Source organism: Drosophila mojavensis, unplaced genomic scaffold, assembly GCF_018153725.1.
Source record: "Drosophila mojavensis isolate 15081-1352.22 unplaced genomic scaffold, ASM1815372v1 contig_231, whole genome shotgun sequence".
NCBI lineage: Eukaryota > Metazoa > Arthropoda > Insecta > Diptera > Drosophilidae > Drosophila > Drosophila mojavensis.
The window spans coordinates 2,099,785-2,127,774 of NW_025318772.1; the positions used below are offsets into that span (position 1 = coordinate 2,099,785).

Consider the following 27,990-nt stretch of genomic DNA (forward strand, 5'->3'; position numbering starts at 1 on the left):
AGCAACGTCACAAACGTTTTTATCGATAGTATCGGCAGGGATAGTTACGATTGTAATAATACAATGAATATCGATACAGATATAATGAGAACTTTCACATCGCTAGTTTCTACTAGTGAATGGAATTTTGGGCAGTCGAAAAATTCCAAAAACAAATGCGCGCACACGCAAAAGTGAAATAATTAGCATAATTTCGATTCGTAAGTGGCTGTGAAAAAAAAATCAAAGCTTATGTTTGAATATCACATTATTTTTCCTATTAAGGTGAAAAAAAAAAAACAAATTAAAAAAAAATCCATAGTTATTGAGTAAAATATTTCGTGTGCGCGTACGAGAGTCGAGTGTTGAATCGTCGTTCGCTCGGTTGTCAATGTTGCGTGAATAAAGCTAACGAATGAAATCGTTGTAATTAATTCCCATTTAATTGCTGTTTGTGCATAATAAAGTTAAATCAACGTTTAGTCAAAATGATGTTAAAAGGCTCTAAGCTACCAGTTAAATATATTCAAACACTGTAATGAATATGTGTATTTAGGTGTGTGTTTGTGTTAGTAAGTGCAGCAGCTGCCAAAAAAGCGCATGTGAAATGCAGATAAGCATTTGAGGTCACTCGACGTATTACAATTTTGTGTACGCGCGCGTGTGAGTGTGTGTATGTGTACGCTTGTTTCCCTTGGCTGTATTCTTATTATGATCATTAGAGCAGAACCGGAGGGCAGGTGGTGTCCACACATGAGCAGACAGACAGACAGACAGACTGAGTTACGCATTAATTATATACACACATGTAAATTTACATACGGATGCATAGCATAGCTATGCAGGAATTTGTGTGTGTACATAAATATATTTATGTATGTACACACATATGCACACGTACACACATGCATGTATGCCATTAAAAAGTGACAACACAAGAACAACAAGCGTCGCGTCTGGCAAATTGTTCTGCTTTACGCGCATAATAAGTATTTAGGCAGAACAAATTTTTTCATAAAACAAAACGTTTCGTTGGGCTGAGATGAGCTGAGCGTCGTGTTCACTGTGCTCTCGCTCCTCAATACTCCGCCGCTTGTCTCCCCCGCCTGCTTACTCTTTAGCCATTGTCGTTGTCGTTGTTGTTGTTGTTCTTGTCTACTGGCGACTGCGACTGCGACCGCGACGTTGGCGGCTGCTTCATGCTCCATTCACCTACTTTTACGCGTTGCGCGCTCTTTGCTCTCTGTTTCTGTTTCTGGCAGCGAGCGACGTTCGTTTTCTGAATTCCAAATGAAGTCATGAGCAGCAGATTGTATGAAAACCAACAGCAAAAGCAACAACAACACTGCAAAGTCAACAGCTAAACAACAATACAAAAGTCGTTGTCGCGTTATTACAACAAGAAAAGCCGTAAAAAAAAGTGAAATTAAGTGCTTAAAAACGCGAGCCAGCAACAGCAGCAGCAACAACAACACACCAGCAGCAACAGCAGCAGTAGCAAAATGACGTGGTCGCGTCTCGTTTACACAATAACTCAAATTAATTGAATATGTTGGCAAATGAGCAAAACGAAAATTACGTTAAAAGGTGAGTAGCAACATCCGAAGATGGCATCAAAGCACAGGCTTGACAAATTGTGCACTTGTGTTGGTATTTATGTATATGTATGTATGAGTTGTATATGTGTGTTGTTTTCGCATGTGAATGTATAGTCAACGTAGTTCGGAAAGTAAACACACATACGTACGAAATATATCCAGGCGTCAGCCACTTTACAATCATAGTTTGTCAATGTGAAAAAAAAAAACAAAGAAAACTTTGCAAATAAATAATTTATTTTTTATCGGGCAATGTTTCTTTTCATATACATATATATCTTTATTGATCAAGCTAGCTAGTTAGATACGTTGAGACACTAAAAGCTAATTTTAAGATATCGCAAATCAAGTTCGATAATTCTTTATGACACCTAGTAAAGTATCGATATCTAGCCATGGCTAGCGATTAGTTAGAGAAACCTACTTATATTTGCTGTTTCCTCTCTAGCAGGCTTATGGGTTATCAATTTGCTTGATATCTGAGAAAATGTAATTGAATTAATAATAGTTCAGTAGAAAGTTGAGTACAGGGTATTTTCTTGTCAGGTAAACCAATGTACTCACAATTTTTGAAATAGCTCTGAGTCAGCCTTTATAAATGCCCAACAAAAATTCCATGGACACATACTAATGTATGTATATAGCACATAGGTATACCATATGCTTGCATATGTGTGCGTGTGAATGAGTATCTATGCACTCGTACAAATTTGTGCTCTCACTTGAAAATTCACTAAACATCGATGTTCGTTTGCAGCCCACAAATCAAGCGCTTTTAAACGGCTGCTGTTATTAACATGGCAGCCGCATCCGCTGGCCAACAGCTGCAACAGCAACAACAGCAGCAGCAACAGCAGCAGCACAAACTGAACATTGTTGGCAATGCGGAATCGGTTGCTGGCGTGCTGCAGGTCAACGAGTTGCAACAGCACCAACAGCAGCAGCTCAACATGTACAAGCAACAGCAGCAACAGCAACAGCACCAGCAGCAATTGTTGCAGCAACAACAACAGCAGCAGCAATTCTATCAGCAGCAGACAAAATTTGTATCGCGGGTCGTTACAAATGCCGCAATGCAGCAGCAACAACAACAGCAACAACATCAGCAGCAGCAGCAGCAACAACAAATATTACCAGCTGGTTTGGTAAATGGTAGCGCCAACATGATGCAAGCCGCAAATGTTGCCGGGCAGCAACAACAGCAACAATTGCGCCACAGTCAGCATATATTTGTGTGTCCAGCGATTGGATCGCCGATGCAACACCAACAGCAACAGCAGCAGCAGCAGCAACAAGCTAAGCAGCGTACAGCACAAATAAAGTTGCCTGTGAAACCAGCAGCAAACACATCGGCAACTGTTGCTGCCACGCACTGTATGCCAGCAACAATTGCATCGCGTCAAATGAGTCAGAACAATCAACATCAGCAGCAGCAGCAGCAACAACAGCAGCAGCTCTATGCAAAGAATGTGGCCAAAGCCAACAATGCTAACAATAATGCAAACAACAGCAGCAGCAGCAACAACAATAACAACAATAGCAGCAACAACATTAACAACAATAGCAGCAACAACAACAACAACAATGCAAATTTGGCTCCAGGCTGGCGTCGACTAACCAACAACAATGAAGTGGCCTACATCAGGTGAGTCGCTGTCTCCTGGCTCTGTTTCTATTTCTTAGCTGCTATCTCCATCTTTGTCACCATCTCTATCTCTGTCTCTGTCTCTGTATCTGTCCCTTGTATGACATTTACAGCAAGCCCCAGCTAAAAGTCAATCTGTGTATTGTCTGGCAGTGCATATTCGAAGCCATAAAAATGTTTTCTTGCCAAACAGGAAATGCTTGCTCAAAAGGGGTAGCTCAGCAGATGGGCTGCTCGAGTGGGTGGGCCATACAAGAATCGGTTGCATTTGCTTGCTTTTGGTAGCCGTCACGTTAAACTACAAATGTTTTCCCAGATTCTTGTACATTTGTACTCCCCGTCCAATGTTCAGCACAAAATGCAACATGACAGAAGAGGCTATTAGCCGCAAGTCAATATACACATATGTAAACCTATATTTGCTTGTATTTACATTAATACTTACAAGACGCTTTGAAATTGATATATATATATATATATATCGATCATTTTTTAATTGGTTAGACGATAATTAAATACTTAACATATACATATCACATACATATATGATAAATGCGTTATAATATTTCTATATGAAAAGGTATATTGGTTTGCATTACATTTACATTAGTGTTACAAGGCGCTTTAAAATCGATCATTTGTAACTTGGTTAGATGATAATTAAATATTAAATATTATACCATATACATAATTGATATGTTTTTCAATAATATATATAAAAATATATTTGATTGTATAGTGTATTTACATTCAATTCATAATACACTTAAAAATCGATATATATATCGCTCAGTTGGTACTTGATGACACACTATCTATGAAATGCCCAAGTATATCTCCATTAATGTGTTTGCATACAAATTGCAAAGAGATTGAGTCACATAAATAACTCATATAGAGGATATTATGTTATGTTTGCTCAACTAACCTTACACTCTGTTTACCTCAATTGAAATGTGTACAGGGTATTCCAAAGTCGAGTGCCTGGCATTATTGGTCTGCCAGCCGTATGCACATAGACAGCGAGTATTTACCTGAGCATTATCTGCGAGCTATCATCAAGCCGACATAATTACAAACACAAATACAATATTTACACAAATATGTCGAAAACAAGCCACCGTCTGTATGTGCCCCATTGCCCAAGTAGTTTTAATTGTTCTGCTGCCGCTGCTGTTGCTGCCCGAGTGTCGTTTGACTGGGCACCAGAGAGCTGTTTACAGGGCTTGCAGGGCAGCAGTAGACAGCTGGGCGGGTGAATCAGCAGGAGGGGAGCGGGTGGAGGTAGGTGCGGGCACACTCAGCGAGTCTTTGGCGCTGTGTAAATAGTTTACGGCTTTGTGGTGGCTGCCTCTCTCTGACGTTGTTGTCATCAGAGTTGGATAATCGTTGATTCTATAAGTGCCTCGAGTCGAGTCGGCTTGCCTGGCTGCCCTGCCTTTTGCCTCTTGGCGATTGGCTTGTGCGTCCAATCACAGGAAATGCTTAAAAAAAACGATGGTCACATTCCTAGAAATGAGAAAAGATGATACACAGTATATATATATATATATATATATATATATATATATATATATATATATACATATATATGGCGCATATAGATTATATATAGATTATTTTTAGCCTGATTTGGGACAGTTTCAATCGATGGCGATAAGGGACTGTTTGAGTGGGGTTTGCTAGCTGTCTTTATTAATATATTTTTAGATTTCATGTTATTGGCCATTTGGAACACTTTACTTGGACTGGTCAAGCCATGTTGCATGTTTATTCACAACTGCAGCAGCAACAGCAGCAGCTGCAATTGCCATGTGGCATGTTGCGTGCTGTTGTTTGTTTGGAATTTTGTTTATCGTTTTATTTTTGCCCCTTGTGCAAATTCTTTGTGAGCTTTCGTCCATTTGAACAGAAGAGATAAGCGACGTTAGCTGCGCTCGAGGGGTTGGGCTAATGGCTAAATGAATACCATCTTTGTGCTAAGCTGCCCCCCCCCTCGCTGCCATCGGGCAGCCAAGGCTATTTTCTTGGAAAGAATGCAATGAGTAAGCGGCGATTGTGCTCAAGGATGGAGGCACATAGGGCAGAGGGCTTTGGTAAATCAATAATTGTTGCGCAAGCCTTTTCAAGTCGTTGACTGCGCGCCGTGACGTCACACACACACATTTATATAGAACTGTGACACATGCACATTTTCAGGTCAAAACGAGGGCCCGCCTACTGTGCCACACACATAAATCATAAATTAGATGCGGCAGCTGGAATGGAGGCGACCCGAGCGTCCCGCAAGGCCGCCAGCAATTCAACTGACTGCAAAAATAAAAACAAAAATGAAGAAAAAACCAAGAATGCGGAATAGTTTGGCAAAGTCAGACAGGCCGACAGACAGCCAGAGAGTCGGACAGTTTTTCAATTTTCTCCACATGCGACAGGCCTCAGTGGCAGACACAGCCAGAGTCACAGCGCAGTTCCAGTCGCTGCCATCAGGTCTGTCCATCACGGGCTTCTACTCGCTGCGCGTTGGCTGGTTGCATCAGCTGTCGTCGATGTCTCTGTCTGCCGCCTGCAGTTTTCTGACTTCGACGACCTGCAGACCTGCAGACCTGCACTATTGCTGATTTTGTGTTGATTTTTGGCCAACGCCCACCACACAAAATTGTCGCTAAACGTTTCGTGGGAACAGATGTTGGGAAGAGATGAAAATTAATAAGCATTCGTGTTGGCTATATTGATATGAATATGGCAAACTCTTTTATTGCATATGTAAATGTCAGGTTAATTATAATCTGCAATGGCCGAAGGCCTTAGTTGTCAGTTAGTTAGTAAGTTGCAGTTAGTATTCATTTTAATTATAACTATTAAAAATAAATATTACATAAATAAACTACAAACTGCAATTCAAAACCAAATGTCTTATGTTAGCATTAAATTATGTTAATTAAATATCACAAACGTCTGTTAATAACAGCATGCCCTATGCCACGCACATCTTTAAGTTTATTAATTATAAGCTGTAAACCTCATTTCAAATGCTGTAATTCTCTTTATGACTTTATAAGGCGATTGTATTATGTTAACATTAACTTTAAGTTATGTTAATTGCTCTTCACCAATGTCTGTTAATAACAGCGCGCTCTATGCTATGCAAATACTTTTAACTCTTTAAAGCCTCGCGCATTGAAATTAAGCGAAAGAATTTGATTAGTAAAAAGGCGTCCCCTGGGGATTTTAGAGTCGACTGCTTTCAGTTAACGTTGCAATAACAAGTCTCTGTGCTGCCTCGGTTGCCCCTGTTGCCCCTGCTGCTATCGGCGGGCATTTGGTATTTGTGTCAGACTCTTTGAGAGCTTTAGCCCGTTTGCCTTTTGGCCGTTGCTGGCGTTGCCTTTTGCTGGCGTCGTTCGGGTTTATTAATTTAGTAATAGGCCCATTCAGCGCATGCCCCTCGTCTCTTGTCTCTTGTGTCTTGTGTCTCTGCAGCTGTGCCCCGTTCCGCCTTCGTCCAGGCTGGCTTGAGGGTGCACTTCAAGGTCACAGAGGCGTACGGCTTTTCCACCTACTCGAGCCGAGTTGCGTTCGAGCGTGCTTTTTTTGGCGCATTCAGGCGGCCACTTTGGCCACTTGACGCTCTTTGTGAACGTAATTTATTAAATTATTTTAACTCGTTAGCTCAACGCCTTTTTATGTGAACTCAGCTGCAGTGCTTGAAGCGCCCAATCCCTCGCGTTATTAGCGCGTTTTGTGTAAATAAATAACATAATGAGCCGAGCTTCGTGCTTGAAGGGAATATCAGATTGCAGACTGCTCGTAATTGTGAGCCCTTAAGCCAGCCGTGGGCCACGCCAACGGCATACAAATTGAGCTATAAGCATTGGCGTTGATCATTCCCTTACTCTCCTCCCGGCAACCTCTTCGCACATTTAGCCAATTGACTTGCCTTCGATTGGCGCTGACGGCCAAGCAACTAGTTAAAAATAATTAATAAAACAAACCAGTTTCAGCTTTCAATTGGCAGATAGCCCTTTTCATATACCCTGTACACAAGCGAAATAGTTTAGCGAGGTAGTCGCGTTTTGTGACCGAATTATTTACTCAATTTTGTAGACTTGAAGATTATCTGCGTTTTCATTTGTGCTATTGACATGTTTTTTGTTTTCTTGAAATAGATATATATCTATTGACTTTTTATAACTGGGCTGTATAGCATAATTATCGATGTATAGGATAATTATCGATTTGAGATAAAAGCTGACAGTTCGATAGTTATGCCTGCAGTTTAATGCTATTTCTAGGGTAACTTGTAGTCAGCCATTCCTTAGTGCTTACTCCGCTTTGTTGTTTTTCTGTGAGGCCCATTGATGAGAACGAATGCGACGTTGACCGTGGTCGCCGTTCTGGCTCTGGCTCAGTCCCAGGCCCAGTGTCAGTCGCAGACCCTGATCCAACTCATCCTGCGCTGCTGCTGCTGCTGCTGCCAGGCTTCTTCAATTGACAATTCTCGCATACTCGTTTAACCCGCTGTTGCCGCTCAATTATGTAGATTGTCGTCTCTGTTACTGCTGCTGCTGCTGCTGCTATTGCTGCCGTCCTTTAGTTTCGTTCCGTTTAGTGCCCCTGCCGCTTTCACACTTGATATGCATTATTCAGATTTCCCACACGAGATGAGGAGCGGGCACCAGGCTCTGCCCGTTCCACTCGGCTGTTGCGCAGCTTGTCCTATTCAACATTTCTGGCTGAGAAGCCCCGGGGCTCAAGTGCGACTCGACTCGACTCGCCTCGCCTTGCCGCGCTGTCGTCGTCGTCGTCGTCATCATCATTGGCAGCGCCCTTGATTCCATCAACATGCTCACACTTTATAATTAATAAGCAGCCAGCGTTGATTTTTTTTTTCCAACTTTTTCCTTTGTTTTTTTGTTTTCGCCATGTTTTAACCCCAAATGATTTTTATGCGCAGCATATATGCACATATATGTATATACATACTTATATAGAAACCGAGAACAACTTTTTAACATTTGCGGTCATGCGTGGCCCCTGCAAGAGGGGCTCGAAAAAGTTGAGAACCCAACAAAAAATATCAAAAATAAAAAATAAAACTTGATTCACTGGATTCGTTTTTTGTTTATTTTTTGGTTCTGCGCATATTTTAATGCTGTTCAAAATTAAATCTTCGCTCTTTTATAAATCTCATTGTTGTAAAAATGAAATGAGCGCAAAACGGATTACGAATGTGGTTTTCGGATGGGGTAGAACAGCGATATACCCTAAGACGCAATTAGCAATTGTTGCAAAGCGGGTTGAACTAGATTCCAGAGATTGCATAACAATAGAGCTGCAAATTCGCAGTGAACCAGTTGGGAAAACTAGAGAATTATGAAATTCAAGTGACATATTGCAATAATAGAGAAAGATAAAAAAAAAAACTTGAAATAAATTGGTTTGTCCTTTGCAAGATATTTCGCTATCTATGAAAATTAAATTAAAAGTATTTTACTTTCAGCTTTAGATGTAAAATAAGAGATCTAAGTATTCCATGGCTAGGAACTAAATCTTGAATTCAAGTCAAACCAATCAATTAAGTTATAAATTTGTATTATTGTATATAAAGTATATAGTAATAATAATGTTTATTATTCCTCAAGAACATCTTAAATGTAAATGTATATCAGAATCGAAAGTAAATACTTGATAAATATAGTCTTAAAATAAGTTAAGCGATCATTTTACTGCAGTGAGCAATTTTAAAGGTCCAACCCCAAGTTAACATTGAATTGATTTGTATGCCCACTTCTGTAGTGAAGCCGGATCATCAAATCACGCGACTCAACTCCACGAGGGCCCTGGTTAAGCCGCTCAGAGCTCAACGATAAGCTCACGTGGAGAGCGAGAGCTGAGTGCAAATACGTAAAAACCAGTTTGAATTATGCGCTGAGTGGCGCGCACTTATTTGACATGCGATCAAAACGAGCAGCGAGCAATTCTGATTGGAATTAATTTATGTATGTGCACACATACATACACATGCACGTAGACACACATGTATGCATGCATGTGTTTGCGAGTGCTTGCCAACTGTCGCTTAACATTGTTATGTTAATGCGCAACGACGCCTCATTTGCCCATTATGTTAATGAGCTGTTAGCGTTAAACAGCCGCGTGTTGCTCGAGCCGCCTTTGCTCTCTGTTAGCTGTTAGGCTGTTAACACACATAGTTGGGGTTAATTACTTAGCTGGCTATTGCTGACGAGTTTTTAATTGACATTTGCATACAACAATTTGTTCTATTAACTAATAAATAATTTATAACATTAATCGGCTTCATTACATATGCATAAGCATTTATCTATTTACTCTATTTGTTCCTTACAGTCCGACGGGCAAAACGCTGCGCACCCAATTCCAAATCAAGGACTATTTGCTAACACAGGGTACCTGCAAGTGTGGCCTGCCGTGTCCGCTGCGGCCGGAATACTTTTTCGATTTTAATGCTCAGGTAAGTTAGCTGCAATTGCAACTAGTTTGTCTCATAATTGTCTGTAAGCATCGGCCTGGGTTAGCTGGCAGCCAAAGCCAAAAGCTTGAGCTAAACCTAATTGAATGCGCATTGAGCTAACTAGCATTGGGGGGCTGACAGGCGTCTGGGCAAAGCGGGGTGTGCCAGGGGCTGACAGAAAACGGCATTCAAGCGACTTTCACTAAGCGTTGCAGCCATGTAACTGCCGCCTGGCAACACACACAATTACACACACATACAGATATATACGTATACATATACCCCACCGCCTGGGCAAAATATTTGTAAAACCAGTTTGACAACAAATCGACTATGTCGACGTCGACTGCATAATCACTTAGCCAATGTTGACTGCTTCAAACGGCCGACCATCTGCCGTAGCAGCAGCAGCAGCAGCCGCCGGAGCAGAGGCAGACGTTGCTCCAAATTGACAAGTATTTTCATCTTTATGTGTTTTATATTGAGAATCGCAGTGAAATCGCCAGCAATAAGATTCATTTCCAATTGGAGCAGCGCAACTGCAACGGTAAATCAGTGTTCCGCTTCTTCCACAATTTCTTTGTCTTCATATTTTGCTGCTGCTTGCTCTGGCTCTAGCTCTTGCTCTTGCTCTTATTGACTTTTCGCTTCGCTTGCACACGGTCCCGTTCTTCGACTTTTCAGCGCAGCGCACGCCTCGGCTGAGGTCATTAATTTAAGTTTATGGTTTTCTCTTTGGTTTTTGCGTGAAGTCGGCGCCAACGCCCGTCTGTCCAACCGCCCGCACACAATCAATGTCCTTCTCATCGCCCACACACATACACACACACACACACACACACGCACACGCGCTGTACCTCAAACTCTCTCCAGATTTTATACACGCTCCCTCTTCCTCTCGCTCTCTTCGTCTTGGCTTCTTTGTGGCTTTCGTCAATCGATATTTCGGTGCAATGTACTTATAACTTATCCCTATTACAGACCTCCTCCCCTCGCCAGTGGACTAAGTTCCCTCCGCCTGCGGATGCGTTGCGCAGCTGCTCAGCTGACTGCGTGCATATTATCAAAAGGCAGCCGCAATTTGTTTACTAAACACTTTATTGTGCCACCGTATAAGCCCTCTTGCGGGCTCGCTCCCCTCTCCGCCCTCCCAGCAGGCTGACCACAAGTCGTTGACTGACTGTCTTGGCTCCAGCTGCAGATCTCTCTCACACTCGCTTCTTCGGTGATGCCCTTTATGTTTCTCCCTCTCGCTCCCGCTCTGTCTCTGCCTCTCACTCTGGTGGCTTGTCTCTCTGTCTGTCTGTCTATCTGCACATCGTTGTGGCAAAATGGCAACTGTGCTTTTATTTTTTGGGTTTTTTCTTTTTGTTGTCTACTCTCGTCGACGTCTCTTGGCACATTCAACTCGAACTTCTCCCCGCGCGCGCTCCCTGCTGGCGGCCTATCCCAGTTGGCGCTGGGGTTTCGTGTTTTGGCAATGATTGATGTGCCTCCATAATGAAGTCTACGTTCGTTTATTGGTTTGTTTGCTCTTTGTTTTGATTATTGCCATTTTGCTGTCGCTTAAGTTGCCTTTGTGTCTCTTGCAGCGAGGTGTGGTAGGTTAGGGTTTGTTTTTTGTTTAGTTTTTTTTTTCGTTTTGTTTGTTTGTTTGTTTTTTTCGCTCGTTGGGTGAAAGTCGCCACTCAAGTGACACACACTCCGGCTAGGAGCGGTGCGGCGCATTAGGCACGCCCCATTACCGCCCATATCGCATAGCGCCATCTTGCTAGTCATGTTGCACAGTTTGTGCTGCAAATTATGATGTGTGTGGCTGTGCAAGTGACCACAGATTTGCGTACATGCATGTGCATGTGCCTGGAATGGAATGGAGTTGGCAATTGGAAAGTGCTTAAGCAAATATTTATTTATGTGACTTTGAAGCAAAGCAACGTCAAGACTTAAAGTTGAGCTGACTCCAGTGTCTTGTGGCTAGTTGGCCTAAACAAATATTTTTGTTTTTTATCGATTTTTGTGGATATCGTATAATAACCTAGCAGCAAATTCAATAGGAGCAGAAATACTTAGTCATCGCATCAATTAAATAAAAATAAAGAAGCAGAAGTAAATTTATTACCTTCACAATCCATACTAAGTCGAGGAGTTTGTGTAGTATGTATGCAGTATTGGCGTGACCTTATCCTATTTATTATATATATACTTATACATATATATTTGATTTTATACAGTGACCCTGTGCTCATTATGCACTGGCTATTGTTTGTGTATCTATGTATATACAAATATCTATGACCTTATGCATGCTGTATAAAATAGGGTACACACACAGCACACTCGCACACATACACTTACGCATAGTGTGCATATTGCTTAAGTTTCAATAATTTCTATTTTCTGTATATATGACTGCCGTTCCACATATCGTATGCGTAATATTCATGGCGTATACTTAATCTAGGGACATTTTATAGCTAGAAGCTAAATAAAACAGGCGCATTGCCCTTCAAATGTGCTTTGCTGATATGCGTAATATTTATATCTATATATCCCTCACACACACACACACACATGCATGCATAAATATAGATTAACTGCAATTGAGACTAATTAAACAATTATTTGCAATTGAAATTTCCAATTGAATTGAAAGAACGAGAAACGCTGCTCCGTTGCAATAAGTGTGAAACAATAGAAATTGATTTTTCTCTCAGCTGACTATGCCTGTACTATATATATATATATACATAGGTATGTAAGCATGCAGATATATATATAAATACTTGAAGTATTTCACAGGGTTCTATTTTGAGCGCATTGAACGCAATTTGTGTAACGCAAGTTGAGCAAGCAAATAAAACTTTGGCCCCGGCCCCAGATTGTTATTGCTTTGTGTAAGTCTGTCATACGGTGCGGCGTCTGTTGGGCACAAGCTCAATGCATACAAGCAACAGCAACAATTGGAACAGCGAGCAGACAAACTTGAGAAGGTCAGCGTCGAATGCCGAACGCTGAACGTTGAACGGCAGCTCAAAATTTACAACTCTCAATAAAAATAATAAAACTGAAACCCAAAAATTAAATCGCAATGGGAAGGGTTTGTTGTTGCTGTTTAAAACACACACACACACACACACTCACGAGCACTCACACACACAAGCTATAAAAGTCAAAATGATGTTATTTGTATGGGCCAGCGCCCAAGTCTGTTTTCCATCTGCTCAACTGGTTGTCTCTAGTATGTGTGTGTGTGAAGGCTAGCTGCCCCACATCATGATCAGCGGTTGGAGCAGTGCAGGGTCTGCGATGTCAGGGCCAAGCTGACAGCACTTGTCCGGGCCAGGGCCGACCCGAAACCGAAAGTGAGCCCCAGTCAATCCCAGCGAATCGTTTCAGTCATTTAAACCTGTCGCCGCAGCTCCCTGCCCCTGCTGGCTTTTGCCACTTTTAGGGCGGAGTACACAATATTTAACCGAGCACGTCCAGAAAGTGACGCTGTCGTTGTCCCTGCTGCTGCACTTTTCGGCCAATTTGCATTTATAAACATTTGCTGAGCGAGCTGGCGAGGGGCGCGAGGGCGGTGAGGCGGGTGGACGCAAAACGCAGCAGACAACTTAGCATATTCATGGAACAACAACTAAAACAATTAGCGCTGGGCCAGCGACGGCAGGTGGGCCGAGGCGATGTGTCAGTTCGCTATCTATACCCAGCACTAAATACACAAGAGGGTTGCTTGTTGCGTATGAGGAAATGCAAAGCATCATAGTCATCAAAGACTAAAAGCTAATTTTTATTCTTTATTTAAATTCGATGTCAAGATAACAGCTCAAAGCTGAATATATCATATAACAGTTTAATCTGCTATAAAATAAAATATATATTATATGTCTAAATTGTCTTCTCAATCTAGATCGAGAATCAACTTGGTATGCATATAAAAAGAGAATTACCAATTCAACATCAGCTTCAAAGCTCTTCACTCTACAGGGTATCTTTGCGTCTGTCAGTGCACCGTATGCCTTTGTCCATGTTTCTTTTGTGCAATTTGCACGTCACTCGAGCTGCGAGCAGGAAGAGCAATTGCCGCGCAAATTTCAACTTCACTTTTGGGCCAAATTGAATTTTTGGCTGAGTTTCCAGTTGGGATCCTTTCCTCTCGTTGTATTTTTTTTGCGGTTCAGTTTGGTTTGCTCTGGGTCGTTGGCCACGGCTGGCGCATCGCTCTTTTCTTGCCAGTCATTTAGGCGAACTCTTATAGAAACTTCATTAGTCCAAATTAAATGTTGTACGCGCCAAGAGCAGACAGCGTGGCATTAAGACGGGAAGGAAGAACAAAGAGAAGTCCAAGTCAACGTCGACAGGCTGCAGGGCCTCTCAATGCGAGCAACTCCAACTAGCTGCTGTTCAATTTTCAAAAGTGCTACGGCTCTTAAAGGGAGTCGCAAGAAGGTCGCAGGCAATGAGTGCTTGAGGAAGACGAAGAAGCAGGAGGAGTGGAGGGAACAGATAAAAACAGCTCTGCTTGAAGGCATTTTGCATTCTGCTTTCTGCATTTTCCGGTGAATGTAAAAGGTTGCTGCTCTGATTGGAAAATGTTAAGAATTTAGCAGCTAACTGCACACAAAAATGCTGCGTGGCTGCAACGTGCTATATCTTGCCACATCCAAGTGGCTCCCTCACTCCTCCTCCTGCTGCTGTTGCTTGGTGTCCATTAGCCGGGCCATTGCATGTGCGCGGAGCGACTTCCGTAGCGGGTTACGTCATGCATGGCAGGGCAGGGCATGGTAGTGTCCAATAATGGGGTACAGGAATCTTGCTGCACAGCAATGTCCTGCAGGACAACGCAGCGCAACGCGACGCAACGACGTGACTGAGCGATTACTCACATCCGGCAGTGGCGCAGGTTCCTGTCGCGAGTGCGCCTCGCTTGCCACTGCCAACAAGGGTTAGAGCCAGAGCCAAGGCCCGAGCGTCAGCTGCAGCTAAAGAAAACTCGGTTAGGAGGAGGAGCAACAGTCCAGGGGGTGGTGGCAGCTGAGGTGTTGGTCTGCATGTGCCCAACTCATTGTTGTGGCAGGCCAGCCGGCCAGGATTAAAGCTGTCGGGGCCGTCTGGCGTCGTTCGTTCGCCGGTCATTATGATGTTAATGAAATCCAACACCGGCCATGCACCTGTGCACAAGCTTCACACCTGCCCAACTGCTGCTGGTGCTGTTGGTGGTGTTGCTACCACCACTCATGTGGCTATCGTGGCCACATCGCTCCCCGCTCCCCGTTGCCCGCTGTCTGCGCATTTTGCTTTAATTTCGTCGCAATTATGCATGCAAAAGTGCAATGTTTTGTTGGTATTTTCTCTCGTTGTTGTTTTTATTTCATTTTTTTATTCTGCCTCTGTCGCCTGGCATTTTATTGCGTGCTTTACATAGGCGTGTCCCATGTCTGCACTCTGCCGCTCACCCTTGCTAATTTCTGTCAAAAACAGCGCTGGTTAATATGTCAAATATGCAAAAATGTATTTCGAACATGCCATCTGTAAATACACATAACGTTTTATGTATTTGAAACGTTAACAAGACTTTACATAACGTTAATGATAAATTCATGTATCTGTACCCTGTAATGGATGTATTTCACAAAGGGTATATCACAAGATGTAATCAATCCATATTTTTAATTTCAACTGAAGTTTACTTTGTTCTTCGAACAAATTGGAATTTGAATTCATTTGTAGGGCTGCAAAATCATCGATAAACGGGTACAGTCGATAGTTGCTCCAATCGATCGACTTAATAGCTCTAATTTATTATTATTAAAAAAATAATAATAATAAAAAAGAAAAAGATAAAACTAAAAATGAATACATCTTGATTACTCCCAAATTACTTACTACAAAATCATTATGATTTAATTAAGACAAGACATATAAATAAAGCTTTAAAAGTCGTGGCTTCGGCCCGTCGCTAAGTAAGCCGATATATTAATATCGAACTAAATCCATCGATATATCGTAGACATGTTTTTAACAGCTTTATTTATGTCTTTTTGTTGCACATGTGAAATTATAAATTTGTAATATATTGATTGATGTATTGAAATTTATAGTTATCTGGCTCTCATTTTGTATTTCTCTTTTTCTCCCCATTATGTATAATAAATATGACATTTTATTCTCTGTTAGCAATATGTGAGACGGTTTTTCAATTTTCAACAATTGCCATTGTTGCTGTTGTTGTTGTTGTTGTTGATGCTGCAGCAACATGGCAGTCTGTTGCTAATTATTTTTCCATTAAATGGCCAATTAAATTTTCGTGTATATTGCATGAATACTTTGGGTTGTTATGGGCAACGAGTGTTCCGTATGGGTTGCACTTCGTTTATCGCATTACTAGCAGGCGGGCAGGCCTAGCCACACCCAAAAAAAAAAAAAAAAAAAAAAAAAACAATGAACCAACTAAAAATGCTCAATATATGTATGCATAAGTCGCATGCTGAAGGGTTTGGGTGGCCGGGGGGACGTAAAGTCATCTCTGAGGTTTCCATTCAACATTTGCAATCAGCTCGCAAGCGCATTGGCTAAAAGACAGATAGATAGAGAGAGAGAGAGAGAGAGAGAGTTGAGATTATGTTTGCAACCATGCAGCCTTTTGACTAAGTTTCAGTGGCAGTGGCAGATGAAATATGAATAACCGGAAGCACCAATCCAAGTATGAAAATTAAGAGCAAAGTCAACGACTATAACAGAGATGCTCCCATTGCAAATCGAATGTTTGGGACAGGAGATGCGAAACGAGCAAGGGAACTAATATACATAGATGCAACTAATATACATAGATGGCCGTCATCTCTTTTGGGCGTGGCAAATGAATAAATTTATTTAGAAACGTTTTCTTCTGAATATAGAAATTGTGGTTATTGTGGGCGAAACACTTTGAGTCATGCGACTCAACGGCTTGACAGTTTTTCCAGCTCGGTTTTGTGGTTCAATGTTCTAAAGGTCTTGAGCAGTCGCTGTTAACAACAACAACATTTGTTTGAGTGATGCAGTTGTTATGCAGTCACAATCGACTTTTAAGGCGCCGAGCTGATTGCTTTTTGAGCACTGCATCGCTTTAATGTGGCTGCTTTTTGTTTCACTTGTTTTCTTTTTGTATTTTAGCCAAGTTTGGCCTGTGGAATTCGCAGTTGGATTGGTTTGCGCAAATTGCTGACCAAATTGGTCGAGCGACTCGTTTGCAGCGCTTAAGCGACCAAATGAAGCAATTGCCTGTCCACTGATTGAAATGGCACAAAAGGCGCGCCTCGCCTCGCCGCCCCAAAAAAGGGTCGTCGTCATGCTTCGGGGCGTACAAATTGATGCCCACCCTCCCTACCTCCCTCCCCCCCTTCTGAGCAAATGACTAATTTGCATAAATTCCTAGCCTTCGCCCAGCACCTGCCGAGGCGGGGCAGAGGCGTTCCCATGCCGGGCGCCATCAAATCTTTTGATGTACTTATTAAGCGCAATTTGCAGCATCTGATTGGATTACATGTGTTCGTTCAGTGGGCTCGCTTCGACTTGTATTCGATATCTATTTACAAAAGTGCTCTATCTATGTGTGTCTGTGTGTGTGTGTGTGTTTGAGTTGTCTATTGTGCTGTGTATGTGCTGAAGGTTACCAAAGCAAAATAAACTAATAAGTAAACAAAATCTTATTTCAGTTGCACAACTTGTTTATACTCAGTAGAAGCTTAAGAAAGATTTCTAATAAATAGAATAAAATGTATTTATTCGCAATACGAGTCTAAGAGAGAAAGACGGGAGGCATTATGAAGAGCTAGATCTACTTTTTTTATTTCTCTAATATGCTAAAATTTAAATTTAGATAAAAACGAAAAAATATTGCACTCCATAACACATTAAGGAATCTTGTTTACTGAACTCAAGTACCTCACTTCTCACCTCTCACTCTCCTCTCGCAGCCTATAAATCCAGGGTATCAAAGACGCCGCAAACAAAATCAAACTACGTTTAGGCGTTTATTGAGTTTCTATTTTATCAATGCCACTCACGTTTCATATGTAAATGAATAGCAGCCACAAATGTGTCTATCACACAGTAGCTGTGTGTGTGTGTGTGTGTGTGTGTGTGTGTGTGTGTGTGTGTGTGTGTGCGTGTAACTAAAATTTCGATTTCAAATTGACAGAAACAATCGCAAATGCGTCGTTGACGGCGCCGCCATCCATTATTGTTGGTGCTGTTGAATTCTAATTGCTAATGTGACAATTTGTTGCATTATGTTAATTGCAGGTGCCCAACATGCCATTAAAGGTGTCGCCAGGCAGCAGCCAAGAGGCGATTGTGGCGCTCTGCTCACACCAGCGGCACCTGCTCGACGGAGAGCAGTTGCACAATCCGCAGCCTGTCAAGGATTTAATGATGGCGACGACAATGTCGATGGCGAAGGCAACAGCAGCTGCTGTCGCTACGGCCAGTGATGCGTTTACTGCGTTGATGGCAACAACAACAACAACAACAACAGCAGCAACAGCATCTGCTGCATCAACAACGGCAACGGCAACAACGACAACGGCGACAACAACAGCAGCAACAGCAACAGCAACGACAGCATCAACAGCCACATTAGAGTTGGCCCACAAAGGTGAGCGTGAGCTGATAGCTAAACTAATTTGTAGAGCAACTTTATTAAAAGATAAGCACAGACAATATTCAAGCTAACTAACTGCCTGATGGAACACTAGAATTGTCGCAGGCTCAATCAAATATGCTGCTTATGTAATTTAAAGCTTTCAATTGCACATGCACAAGTCCCTTAAAGCACCTTATCACACGGTAGTCATAATGCATTTTCGATGTGTTCTCTTGCATTTCCCTACTGCTACGATGCAAGTCAACTGTTTGGGGAAAAAGCTACTTACGGTTATTCGGCCATAATGAATAGTCTCTAAAATTCTAGCGAACAGAGTTTTGCGCTTTGAGCGGATTACTTTGTGTGCAATTCATTTGGAGATCGCTGAAGCAATCACAAATATTTTGTATACCCCAAAAGTTGGCAAAGCTTTGTAGTTTTAGCGCCATGGCAACCCTGACAAAACTCTGGCTGCTGAAAGCGTCGCAAAGAATTTGTATATATGTATGTATGTAGATGAACGCTTTGGTTCCCGAACCTTGGCAGCGCACTAAAGTATGCTAAAGGAAAGGAATTGTGAAGCCAGCGACAAACTCAAGGGAAAACAGCTTGTGCAGGCGATGGCGAAGCGGAAGGGGAAAGGGAAGGGGCGGGCTTGGTGTGGCCAAAGCAGTTGGAAATCGTGTAGATACGTGCTCCAAGTGCAGGCGAGTGCGAGAAAAGTAAAGCAAAACATCGCGCGAGCCAGCCCAGTGGGAGCCAAAAGCACACGGTGCAAACAAACAATGTTATGTGCATATACAGCTACAAACACACATACACACACACATATACATACACAGATACACAGTCGGATGCAATTGCAGTGGACTTGGGCTGCTGGCAAGTGGGAAATGCTGCCTAGACAATGATAAAGTGAAAATGCACACACAGAGAGAAAGGGAAAGACATACACACAAATATATAAACAGAGAAAAAGAGAGTGAGAGAGTGAGAGAGAGATAGCAGAAAGATACGCATACATACATGCTAAAGCAAGCGTACAGAAGGAAGGAAAAAAATACAGAAAAATGGGTTCAACAAGCTTAAAGTCCACACGCTTGGAAGGTGGTGGGCGTGGCAGCAGGAAGTGCATTTGCAGCAGCCCCCTCACGCGCCTCGCATTTGCTAGCGTCATGTTTTTCCGCCTGTTGTTTGTTTGTTTGCCTGCCTGTCCCCTCTCTCTCTCTCTCTCTCTCTCTGTTCCTCTGTCTGTGTGGGCGTGTGCGAGACTGTTTTGATTTCGTCCTTTGTGTGGGTCACTCAAAGGGACCCGAACATGTTTGTGCTGTCAAAAGCCGTTCAGGAATGTCGCCTCGTTCACTGAATACCTCCGGGGCCCTGCGCCCTGGATGGGATGAGCCGTCGCTCTCATAAACAAATATTATGTTTATTAAATAGCCCCAACTGTTTAACATTTCCACTTCAGAGCGCTCCCAGCAACGAGTCCTTGTGCCTTGTGCCAGGCGTAGAGCATAGCGCAAAGTTTTTGGCCAACCAGTGCTAACTGCATGAGTTTTGGCCCACAAAGTGCCTACTGAAAGTGGCTTCGCAACTTTCATCTAACAGCATTTTTATTGTTGAATTTGTGTTAAAAAGTTTATAGTGCTCCAGCTCTAGGCAGAGTGAAGGCGGAGGAGGAGTGGGGCGTGAAGGGGATGCAGGACAACTAAAGCGGAATAGTTTTAGATTTTTACTAGAATTCCGCTAACTAATTAAGTGATTGCAAACAAGTTTTGCTGTGAATAGAGTTTGAGCTGATTTATGTAAATATGAAAATATTAAATTATAAATTGAATTGCCTCAAAGTATTTGCAGTGTATGCTAAATTCGTTCAGTGTATCCATTTGGTTTATTGGTTGACATTTTGCATAGCTGTTTGGGCGTCTGGCTTTCAGTTGGGGCCTTTTGTGGCATTTGGATTTCAATTTGAGATATCAAAAAGTATTTGTTGATTTCCCAGAGACACAAGCCCAGGCACACGCACAGAGGAGAAAGAGAAAGAGAGAGATAGAGTTAGAGAGAGAGACACTCGCAATAAAAGGGTTTCGAGCGCATTTTGGGGTCACCTTTAAGCGTGTGGCATCCGTGGCTTCGACACGACACTTGCTGCTCTGCTGCTGGTCAAATCATCAAAGGGCGTTGTGGGCGTAACGCTGTTCGCCAGCTGCGCAAAACAGTTGGCAAACATTGTTAAAACTTTCAAATGAAAAGGTTAATTGAAACAAAAGGGACTTGACGGCAAAGTTTAGCCAAGCGCGTCCATTGCGATCCGCCTATCAGCCACGCCCACTCTAAAAATATCGCAACAGCACAACTGAATTGGTGTCGGTGTAAGGGGGGGGGTGGTGACTTTTCGTTGCCACAGCTCGTCTGTCGTTGGGGCAGTTGTTGCCCCAATCAGCGGGGCATTAAAAATGCTGCGCCAGGCAAAAGTTTGTTGCGTTTTAGAAATTTTCGCGATTGCGGCTTAAATAATAAGTGTTTGCATGTGAGTGTGTGTGAGGGTGTGTGTGGTTGTGCACAAGGAGGAACTTGCCTTGCGTAAATAATTCAGCTTTGAATTAGGTTTGCTGCCTTTAGCATTAAAAATAAATTAAAACAAATTTCGTTTTCGATTTCTGTTTCTGTTCTGAAATCTGTTTAGCTTAGCAATTTTAAAATTCATATCATTAAATAGAAATATTTGATTAATTTTTTCATTTCATATTCGACTTTTGTTTTCAAAACTTTTAGATTTTATCACTGTTTAAAAATTTTTAAATTACTGTGACTAAGGAGAAATTATTTTATTCATATTTCATGCTCTAAGTACCTAATGGAATGCCATGAAAGCAGATCCTAGCCCTAGGCTTTCCCAATCTAAGTTAAGTTCAATAAGTTAGATCTTTAACTAAAATATGGCTCATACGAGACATTATCTCTCAGATAATATTATAGAGACACATATCCATTAGGGATATTATAACAGAAATACAACTGTTACTTAGCTATGACTTCTTCAGTTTGCTATAATTTCACACTAAATATAGGTAAACTTATCCCATCTTGATAGAGCTTGCAGCGTTTGCCCTAAAAACTTTTCCTTTGGCTTTTGGCTAGCAAAACAACTTGTGAGATTTCACTCAAGTACCAGACAGTGGGTGTCCGCTTTATATAGCATTTTAATTAAGTTTAGCATTATCTGAGCGCTGAACCTGGCCACGTTCAATGCCCCCCCCCCAAGCAGTTGCTCCAGTCTCTAGGACCCTCTTTCACTGGCCCTTGCTTTTAAGTCTGCCGTGCACGTTCTTGTGCTTTGATTTTATTGTGTTTCGCTTTCGCAGCCATTTGGCATTTGTCTGCTTTTGTCAAGTGGCAAGCAGTAAGCAGCTAGCAGCAAGTGGCATGTGGCAAGTGGCATGACGACCTTTGTGGGACGCCCTTTGCATTGCTGCCGGCGCGGGCACGTTGCGGCCACTTTAAGGACGACGCACTTTGCATAACCAACGAAGGACTTGCGTCAAACATTCACTGACTTTTCCTTTGAATTTCTTTCTGCTACATTTCAGACGCTGATTGCCACAAATATGGCAGCAGCAGCAACAACAGCAACAACAGCAGCTATAAGCTGGCCAACAGGGCAACAGTTCCAGCTCCAGTCACAGTCACAGCCACGCCCATATCCACAAACACGGCCGTCATGCAAACTAGTCAAACAATGGGCATGGAGAGCGCGCCAAAGCGAACAGCAGGAGCTGCCCCTGCTCCTGTTTCTGCTCCTGGTCTGCTACCAGTCGCAGAGTCGGCCGCAACAGTTCCAGCGCCTGTGATAAAGGCCGTGACAACGGTTTCTACGCCTGCTCCTCCTCATCCCACAGCCCAGCAGCAGCAGCAGCAGCAGCAGCAGCCCAACTTCAAGGATGATCCCGCAGGCTACTTGCAGCAGCAAACGACGCTGCTGCACAATACGCTGGGTGCGGGGCTGGATGCCAAGCCAGCCACGGGCAACGCCACGGGTACTGCCACGGCCCGTGCGCTGCCCCAGGAGCCCATTGTGCACAGCTCCCAGCAACAGCAGCGTCGAGGCATTCGTCGTCTCTCGATGCTCACGGGCGGCAAATGGGAGGTGGACCCAAGTGCGCCGCGTTCGCTGCACGTCGACACGGCAGCGGCATTCGCGCGTCCACAGAAGCCACAGATCACCAGCATAACGGTGGTGCCGGCACCCCAGGAGTCGCCAGTATCCAGCAGCGGGCCCGAGGCAGAGAAGCGCCCCGAGCAAGTGGGCGCCATCTCGACGAGCCACGAGAGTCCGCGTCACAGTCTCTCCCCGCCCACTGATTCGCTGGACTCGTGCAAGAGCACGCCCAGCGCCTCGCCCAAGCCGCAGCAGGCGCAAATTCAAATGCAGATGCGTCAGCCCCAGCCCCAATCCCAGTCCCAGTGCCAGGTGCAAAGCCAACCAGCAGCGGCCCAGCCCACAGCTCAGCTGCGACTGCTGCGGCAGCAGTGCCAGCCCGCAGTTGGCCCGGCCCATAGGCAGTCGATGGCCAATAACGGGGCAGCCACGCTGACGCGCAGCATTGTGACGACCACGGCGGGCATCAGTCGACCGGGCGGCACTACGCTGAGCAGCGGGAACGCAGCTGTGGCGCAGCTGCAGTCCATGGCGAACAACAGTGGCGGCGGCAACCAGCTGATCATGACCTCCTCTGGCCAGCTGCTGGTCATACCCAGCGCTAGCAAGCAGCAGGCAGCTGCTGCACAGCAGGCTCAGCGGCCGGCGCAGGCAGCCCAGCTGCATGCCCAGCCAGGCGGCGGGTATATCGTTAGCCAGCCGTCGTCGATACTTAATGCTGGCGGGGCTAAGCTGCTGCATCATCAGATCATCACCTCGCAGGCCAGCCAAATAAGTCAGATCAGTCCGGCGGGCACGGCGGCGGCGCCACAGACGGTGCTGCTCAACACGTTGCCCAATGGCGGCTACATCGTCCATCACCAGCAGCAACAGCAGCACCAGGAGCACCATCAACCGATGCTGGGCATGCCACAGCCAGCGGCACCCATTATGACGTCGCCCGAGGCCAAGCGGCGGCCACGCAAGCGCAAGACCTCTGTCTGCAGCACACCGCCGCCGCCTTTGGTCTGTGGCGTGGGTGGCTCGCCGGCGAAGACGCACTCGCCCCAGATCTCGCCCAGCATACCCAGCCAGGCGCCAGCTCTGCTGCAGCAAGCGGCCAATGCCGCTGCAGTGGCAGCGCCCGCAGCTCCTGCGCAGTTCTCGCAGCAATTCCAGCTGAGTCCGGGCATTCAGGGCATTGTGGTCAACAAACCGGCGACGGCTGCAGCTCAGCCACAGCAGCTGCTGCTCCAGAATGGTCAGATTCTGCAGCAGGTGAATCTCATTGGTCAGCAGCTGCTTATGCCAGCGGGCCTGGTCATGGGTCCGGACGCCACTTTGCTGCAGATACAAAACATGCCCACGACGAGTCTGCTCACCCATCAGGGGCAGGTGATGCTGCGCACGCCCTCGCCACAGAACAAGCCCTCCTTCATCTCGCCCAGCACCGGTGGCCAGCAGTATATTGTGGGCGCCAATGGGCAGCTGAGTCCCATTGGCCAGATCTATTCGACGCCCATGGGCCTGGTCATGCCAACGGGTCAGCAAAGCGGCGCCTCCTTTGTGCAGGCCAGTCCCACGGCCACCATACAGATTCAGCAGCAGCCGCAGCCGCAGCAGGCACCACCACAGCAGCAGCAGCAGCAGCAGCATCAGCATCAGATCAGCCTGCAGCCACCGCAGACGACTGGCTACGTAACGGATCCACACAGCAATCGGCAAGTGACTGCCGCCAGTCCGCCGGACACCACCACGTGCAGCCCGCGCAGCCCTGAGCGACCGCCCAGCCACCGGAGCAGCGGCAGCGGCGACATGGTCCGTTGACACTGCCTACAGCACTTGCATTGCTATTAATGAACTCGATAACTCTGTCTTGCAGGTGCAGTGCGTCTCTAGCTCGGAGCCGGATGCGGCTATTTCGCCCCAGAGCGCTGAGAGTCGGCAGTCGCCCTCATCGACGGATTGTGAGCGGAGTAACTACCTTAGATATAACTATAACTGTGCCGGCTTACTGATCCAATTCCCTATCCTCCTCACAGCCATCTGCAGCAGCAACTTGTTTAGCCAGCCCAGCAGCATCTATAAGCCAACGGATGCAAAGATTCGGCGCATTCACATCACGTCGCAGCAGCAGGCGTCGACGGAGAGCAACCACACTGTGGGACTTATGGGCCAAGGTATGCGACTGACTAGCACCACATCCCTGTCCATCTCATCATCATCGTCATCGTTAGCGTCGGCAACAATGTCAACGCCATCAATAACCACAGCGGCATCGGGTCGCCAAGTCATGCACCACCAACACCACCAACATCACCAACAGCCCCTAACCTCCAATAGCCATCAAAGCGTCTATGTCCATAATCACAAAGTAGTTAGCGTTGACTACCAGGGTAAGGCTTTGCCAGTGTCCTAATGCACCACAGCAACCACTAACTGCATCCATTCACTAACTGACTGATCCACCAATCACCAAACACCGCTCACTCACACACCTGTTGCATGCCACGCACTTGTCGCACCCCTCGCACCCGCCACTCTCCACACTTCGCTTTTGTTTTCTGTTTTTTCCGCTTTGTCTACCTATAAACGTCGGGTATCTGGTTTTGGGTATTGAGTCTCGGCCACATTAACCAAGCCGCTGCTTGCTCCAAATCTGTATATGTAGAGTCGCCCACAACCACGCAGCTGCCGCCCATTTCGGATGCACCAGCGCCCAGTGAAGCTGCACCACCCAAAGCCAACTGCCGCACACCCACGAAACGGGCACGCCGACTCCACCGCACACTGGCCAGAAATTCGCCAAATGGTGTGGCTCTGTTGCCACCGCGAACATTCGCCATTGGTGAGCTGATTTGGGGGCCGGCGCGTGGGCATCCCGCCTGGCCCGGCAAGATAGTCAAGATGCCCGACGGTGTCTGCACACCGTCGCAACAATTCGACCACGTGTGGGTGCAGTGGTTCGGCGGCGGCGGCCGATCCACCTCCGAGCTAATCCCGGTCAACCTATTGCAGAGCCTTTCCGAGGGCTTGGAGGCGCACCACAAGGCGCAAAAGGATACCAGAAAGTGAGCATCACTAGGCGAAGTGGGCGGATGCGCATGCATATGCCACCAGAGAGTCACTGAGAGAGGTTTTGCCAGGGTTCGATGGGGCTTCAAGTATGCTATAAGAGCTACATTGAGTTGAACTTTTGTTTTAGATCCCTGCACCAGACAGCACCATAAGAAAGAAGCTTCATTAGTTCCTTTTCCTAAAGCTGTTTATGTAGAAAGTATATAGATTAGTCATGTCGTTTAAGCCTAAATTCTACATATTTCTTAGTTTTATACATCATTTTTATTATGTTGCATATAAATATGTACAATATATATTTTGATCGAACTTCATCTGCAGTGTTGGTTCGATTCAAGAAATATTTTCATTAAATAGATAATGAAATGATCTTGGAAATATTATTTATAAAAGAATTTGATAAATAACTACAATATTCGAGCCAGTACCGTAGGAAGTTATAAATATTACTATATTAAGTAATTGCATTATGAATTTCGTTTGTATTTAGATATTCGTTTGCAATAGTTTTGAATATAATTCGTATTCGTATTAGTATTAGTATTTGTATTTGTATTTGTATTTGAATTGCAGTGTAGTACTGATTGGCATATGAATGCAATTTGAAATTAGTTTCGAATTTACTTTTAGTTTGTACATTTTCATTTTATTTTTGCTAATTAATATTCTTGTTTCCTTTTTTTTTTTTTTATTATGCGCTGAAAATAAAAACCAAATACGTGTGTATGCGTATGCATATGTGTGTGTATAACCCTATGTGTGCAACATCATCATCATCGTCATGGTCACTATCAACTCGAACCCCAATCTCCAACCAAAAACCTTTCCACACCACACACACACGAACGCGCACACACCACAACCAAAAACCATGTACCAACCCACCAACCAACCAACCAACCCACAAAGGAGCCGCAAACTGAACTCGCAACTCGAGCGGGCAATACAAGAAGCAATGACTGAGTTGGATAACATTTCAGCCTCGGCAACCGCAACATCCACGCCAGCATCCGCAGTAATTGGCCAGCAGCTGCAACAGCCACAGCAGCCGCAGCATCCCACATCCACGAACAGCACTAGCAATGGAGTGGTGCGAGGCAAGCGCACAGGTGCAGGAATGCCGACTGGACAGACGAGCATTGGGGGTGCAAGCGTGACGCTGACCGCAAGCACAGCGGCCACACTGAGCGGCCTCTTCAGTCAGCAGCGTGCCAAGCCCATACGCATAGCGCCCGCTCCGCCGGCTCCAACGGGTGTACCGACAGCAGCAGCTGGAGCAAGTCCGGAGATCCTGAAGCTGGCCAAATGACCAGCGCTGTCGGCGTTGCCGTCGACAGTCACCACAGCAAACTATACGCTCGTCATTGGCCATAAGTAGAAGCAACTATCAACAGTATATATTCAGATAGATATATACTATATATAGATATATATTCATATATACGTATGTGTAGTTAGATGTCAGCCCCAAACTGTCTATAATTTTCTATCGAATTACGACTCTGCTTAGTTGCGCCTGTGCGGCGTTGCCACATCTTTGAAATAGACAATAAAACAATATTAAAATGTTAACGGAAACGAAGTTACAAAACGGACGAAGGAAACTTAGAGAAAGAGAGCGAGAGAGATAGAGAGAATGGTTGAACAATAAGCAAGGAATAGTTTTCGTTTGCTTACGCTAAACTCAGTTGTTTTTTTTTAAATGTGTATATACTATAATATAGATGGATCAGACGAACATACCTATTATTGTCATTTTATTGAACAGATTGTAAATGTTTAGGTACATATTTATTTATTGCGTATAAACCATAGTTTGCATAGGTTTTTTGTTTTCGTTGCAATCTTTAGACTTAACTTTTATTTTTATATATTTAGCTAGCATAAGCCGAATTTTAGCCATTAAGTTCTAATGCAGCCAATTAATGCACATTTCGATGTGTTTATTGTTTTCTTTTTTGCCTAATTCATCAAATTCTTGCAGAAGAAACATTGTAATCAAAAGCATATAACTGATACTATTTCTAACTCCGAGATACTTATTGAATGGGAAATATCAATGGAAATATTTAAGTTGAAGCAAGCAAACATCACTCGAAGCACACAGCTAGCAACTTAGAGAACAAAAAAGGAAAAAAAAAAAAAAAGAGAATTATATTTATAAATTGTTATTATTTATTTAGTTGAAACTAATTGTAAAATTCTAGAAAACAAACACAAGAAACAAGAAAAAACAAATTGACATTTAAACACGTAGCGAAAATCCACTAAAATGAACAAATAAATGCTAAAATATTCCCGAAAATATTGAAAACACTTTGCAATTATTGATCTTACAGCTATAAATGAAATTCCTGATAATTGAGAGGTACCATTGGTAAAATAGGCTAGGACCTGAGAACACTCCATCTGTCTGGATGATCATCATAAACA

At 44.1% G+C, this 27,990-nt stretch overlaps 1 protein-coding gene and 1 long non-coding RNA gene across 10 annotated transcripts; one reads left to right on the forward strand and one right to left on the reverse strand.

Annotated features, from left to right (window-relative positions):
• The first annotated feature begins 97 nt into the window (after positions 1-97).
• Positions 98-27,862, forward strand: LOC6574682 (dual specificity protein kinase splA). Of its 9 annotated transcripts, none has more exons than XM_032728230.2 (10): positions 98-200; positions 1,242-1,566; positions 2,335-3,222; positions 9,592-9,715; positions 18,002-18,353; positions 21,932-24,297; positions 24,362-24,455; positions 24,522-24,875; positions 25,151-25,550; positions 26,467-27,862. In XM_032728230.2, exons 3-10 carry the CDS (start codon positions 2,375-2,377, stop codon positions 26,864-26,866), a joined length of 4,938 nt encoding a protein of 1,645 aa, XP_032584121.1. In that variant the 5' UTR covers positions 98-200; positions 1,242-1,566; positions 2,335-2,374; the 3' UTR covers positions 26,867-27,862. The 9 variants fall into 9 exon arrangements, with proteins under 9 accessions (XP_032584121.1, XP_032584124.1, XP_043863936.1 ...); XM_032728233.2 differs by having other exon boundaries at positions 24,522-24,659; XM_044007999.1 differs by having other exon boundaries at positions 109-264.
• On the reverse strand, positions 15,052-16,441 carry LOC122756996. Its single transcript, XR_006356880.1, has 2 exons — positions 15,602-16,441; positions 15,052-15,509 (listed from the first exon to the last, which is right to left on the reverse strand). It is a non-coding gene; the product is annotated as an uncharacterized LOC122756996 (long non-coding RNA).
• Positions 27,863-27,990: the final 128 nt, after the last annotated feature.

Coding starts and splice junctions, on each gene's coding strand:
- LOC6574682 (XM_032728230.2), top strand. CDS start 2,375: ATGGCAGCCGCATCCGCTGGCCAACAGCTGCAACAGCAACAACAGCAG. Junction 18,354..21,931: donor ATTAGAGTTGGCCCACAAAG/GTGAGCGTGAGC, acceptor GCTACATTTCAG/ACGCTGATTGCCACAAATAT. Junction 24,456..24,521: donor ATCGACGGATTGTGAGCGGA/GTAACTACCTTA, acceptor TCCTCCTCACAG/CCATCTGCAGCAGCAACTTG.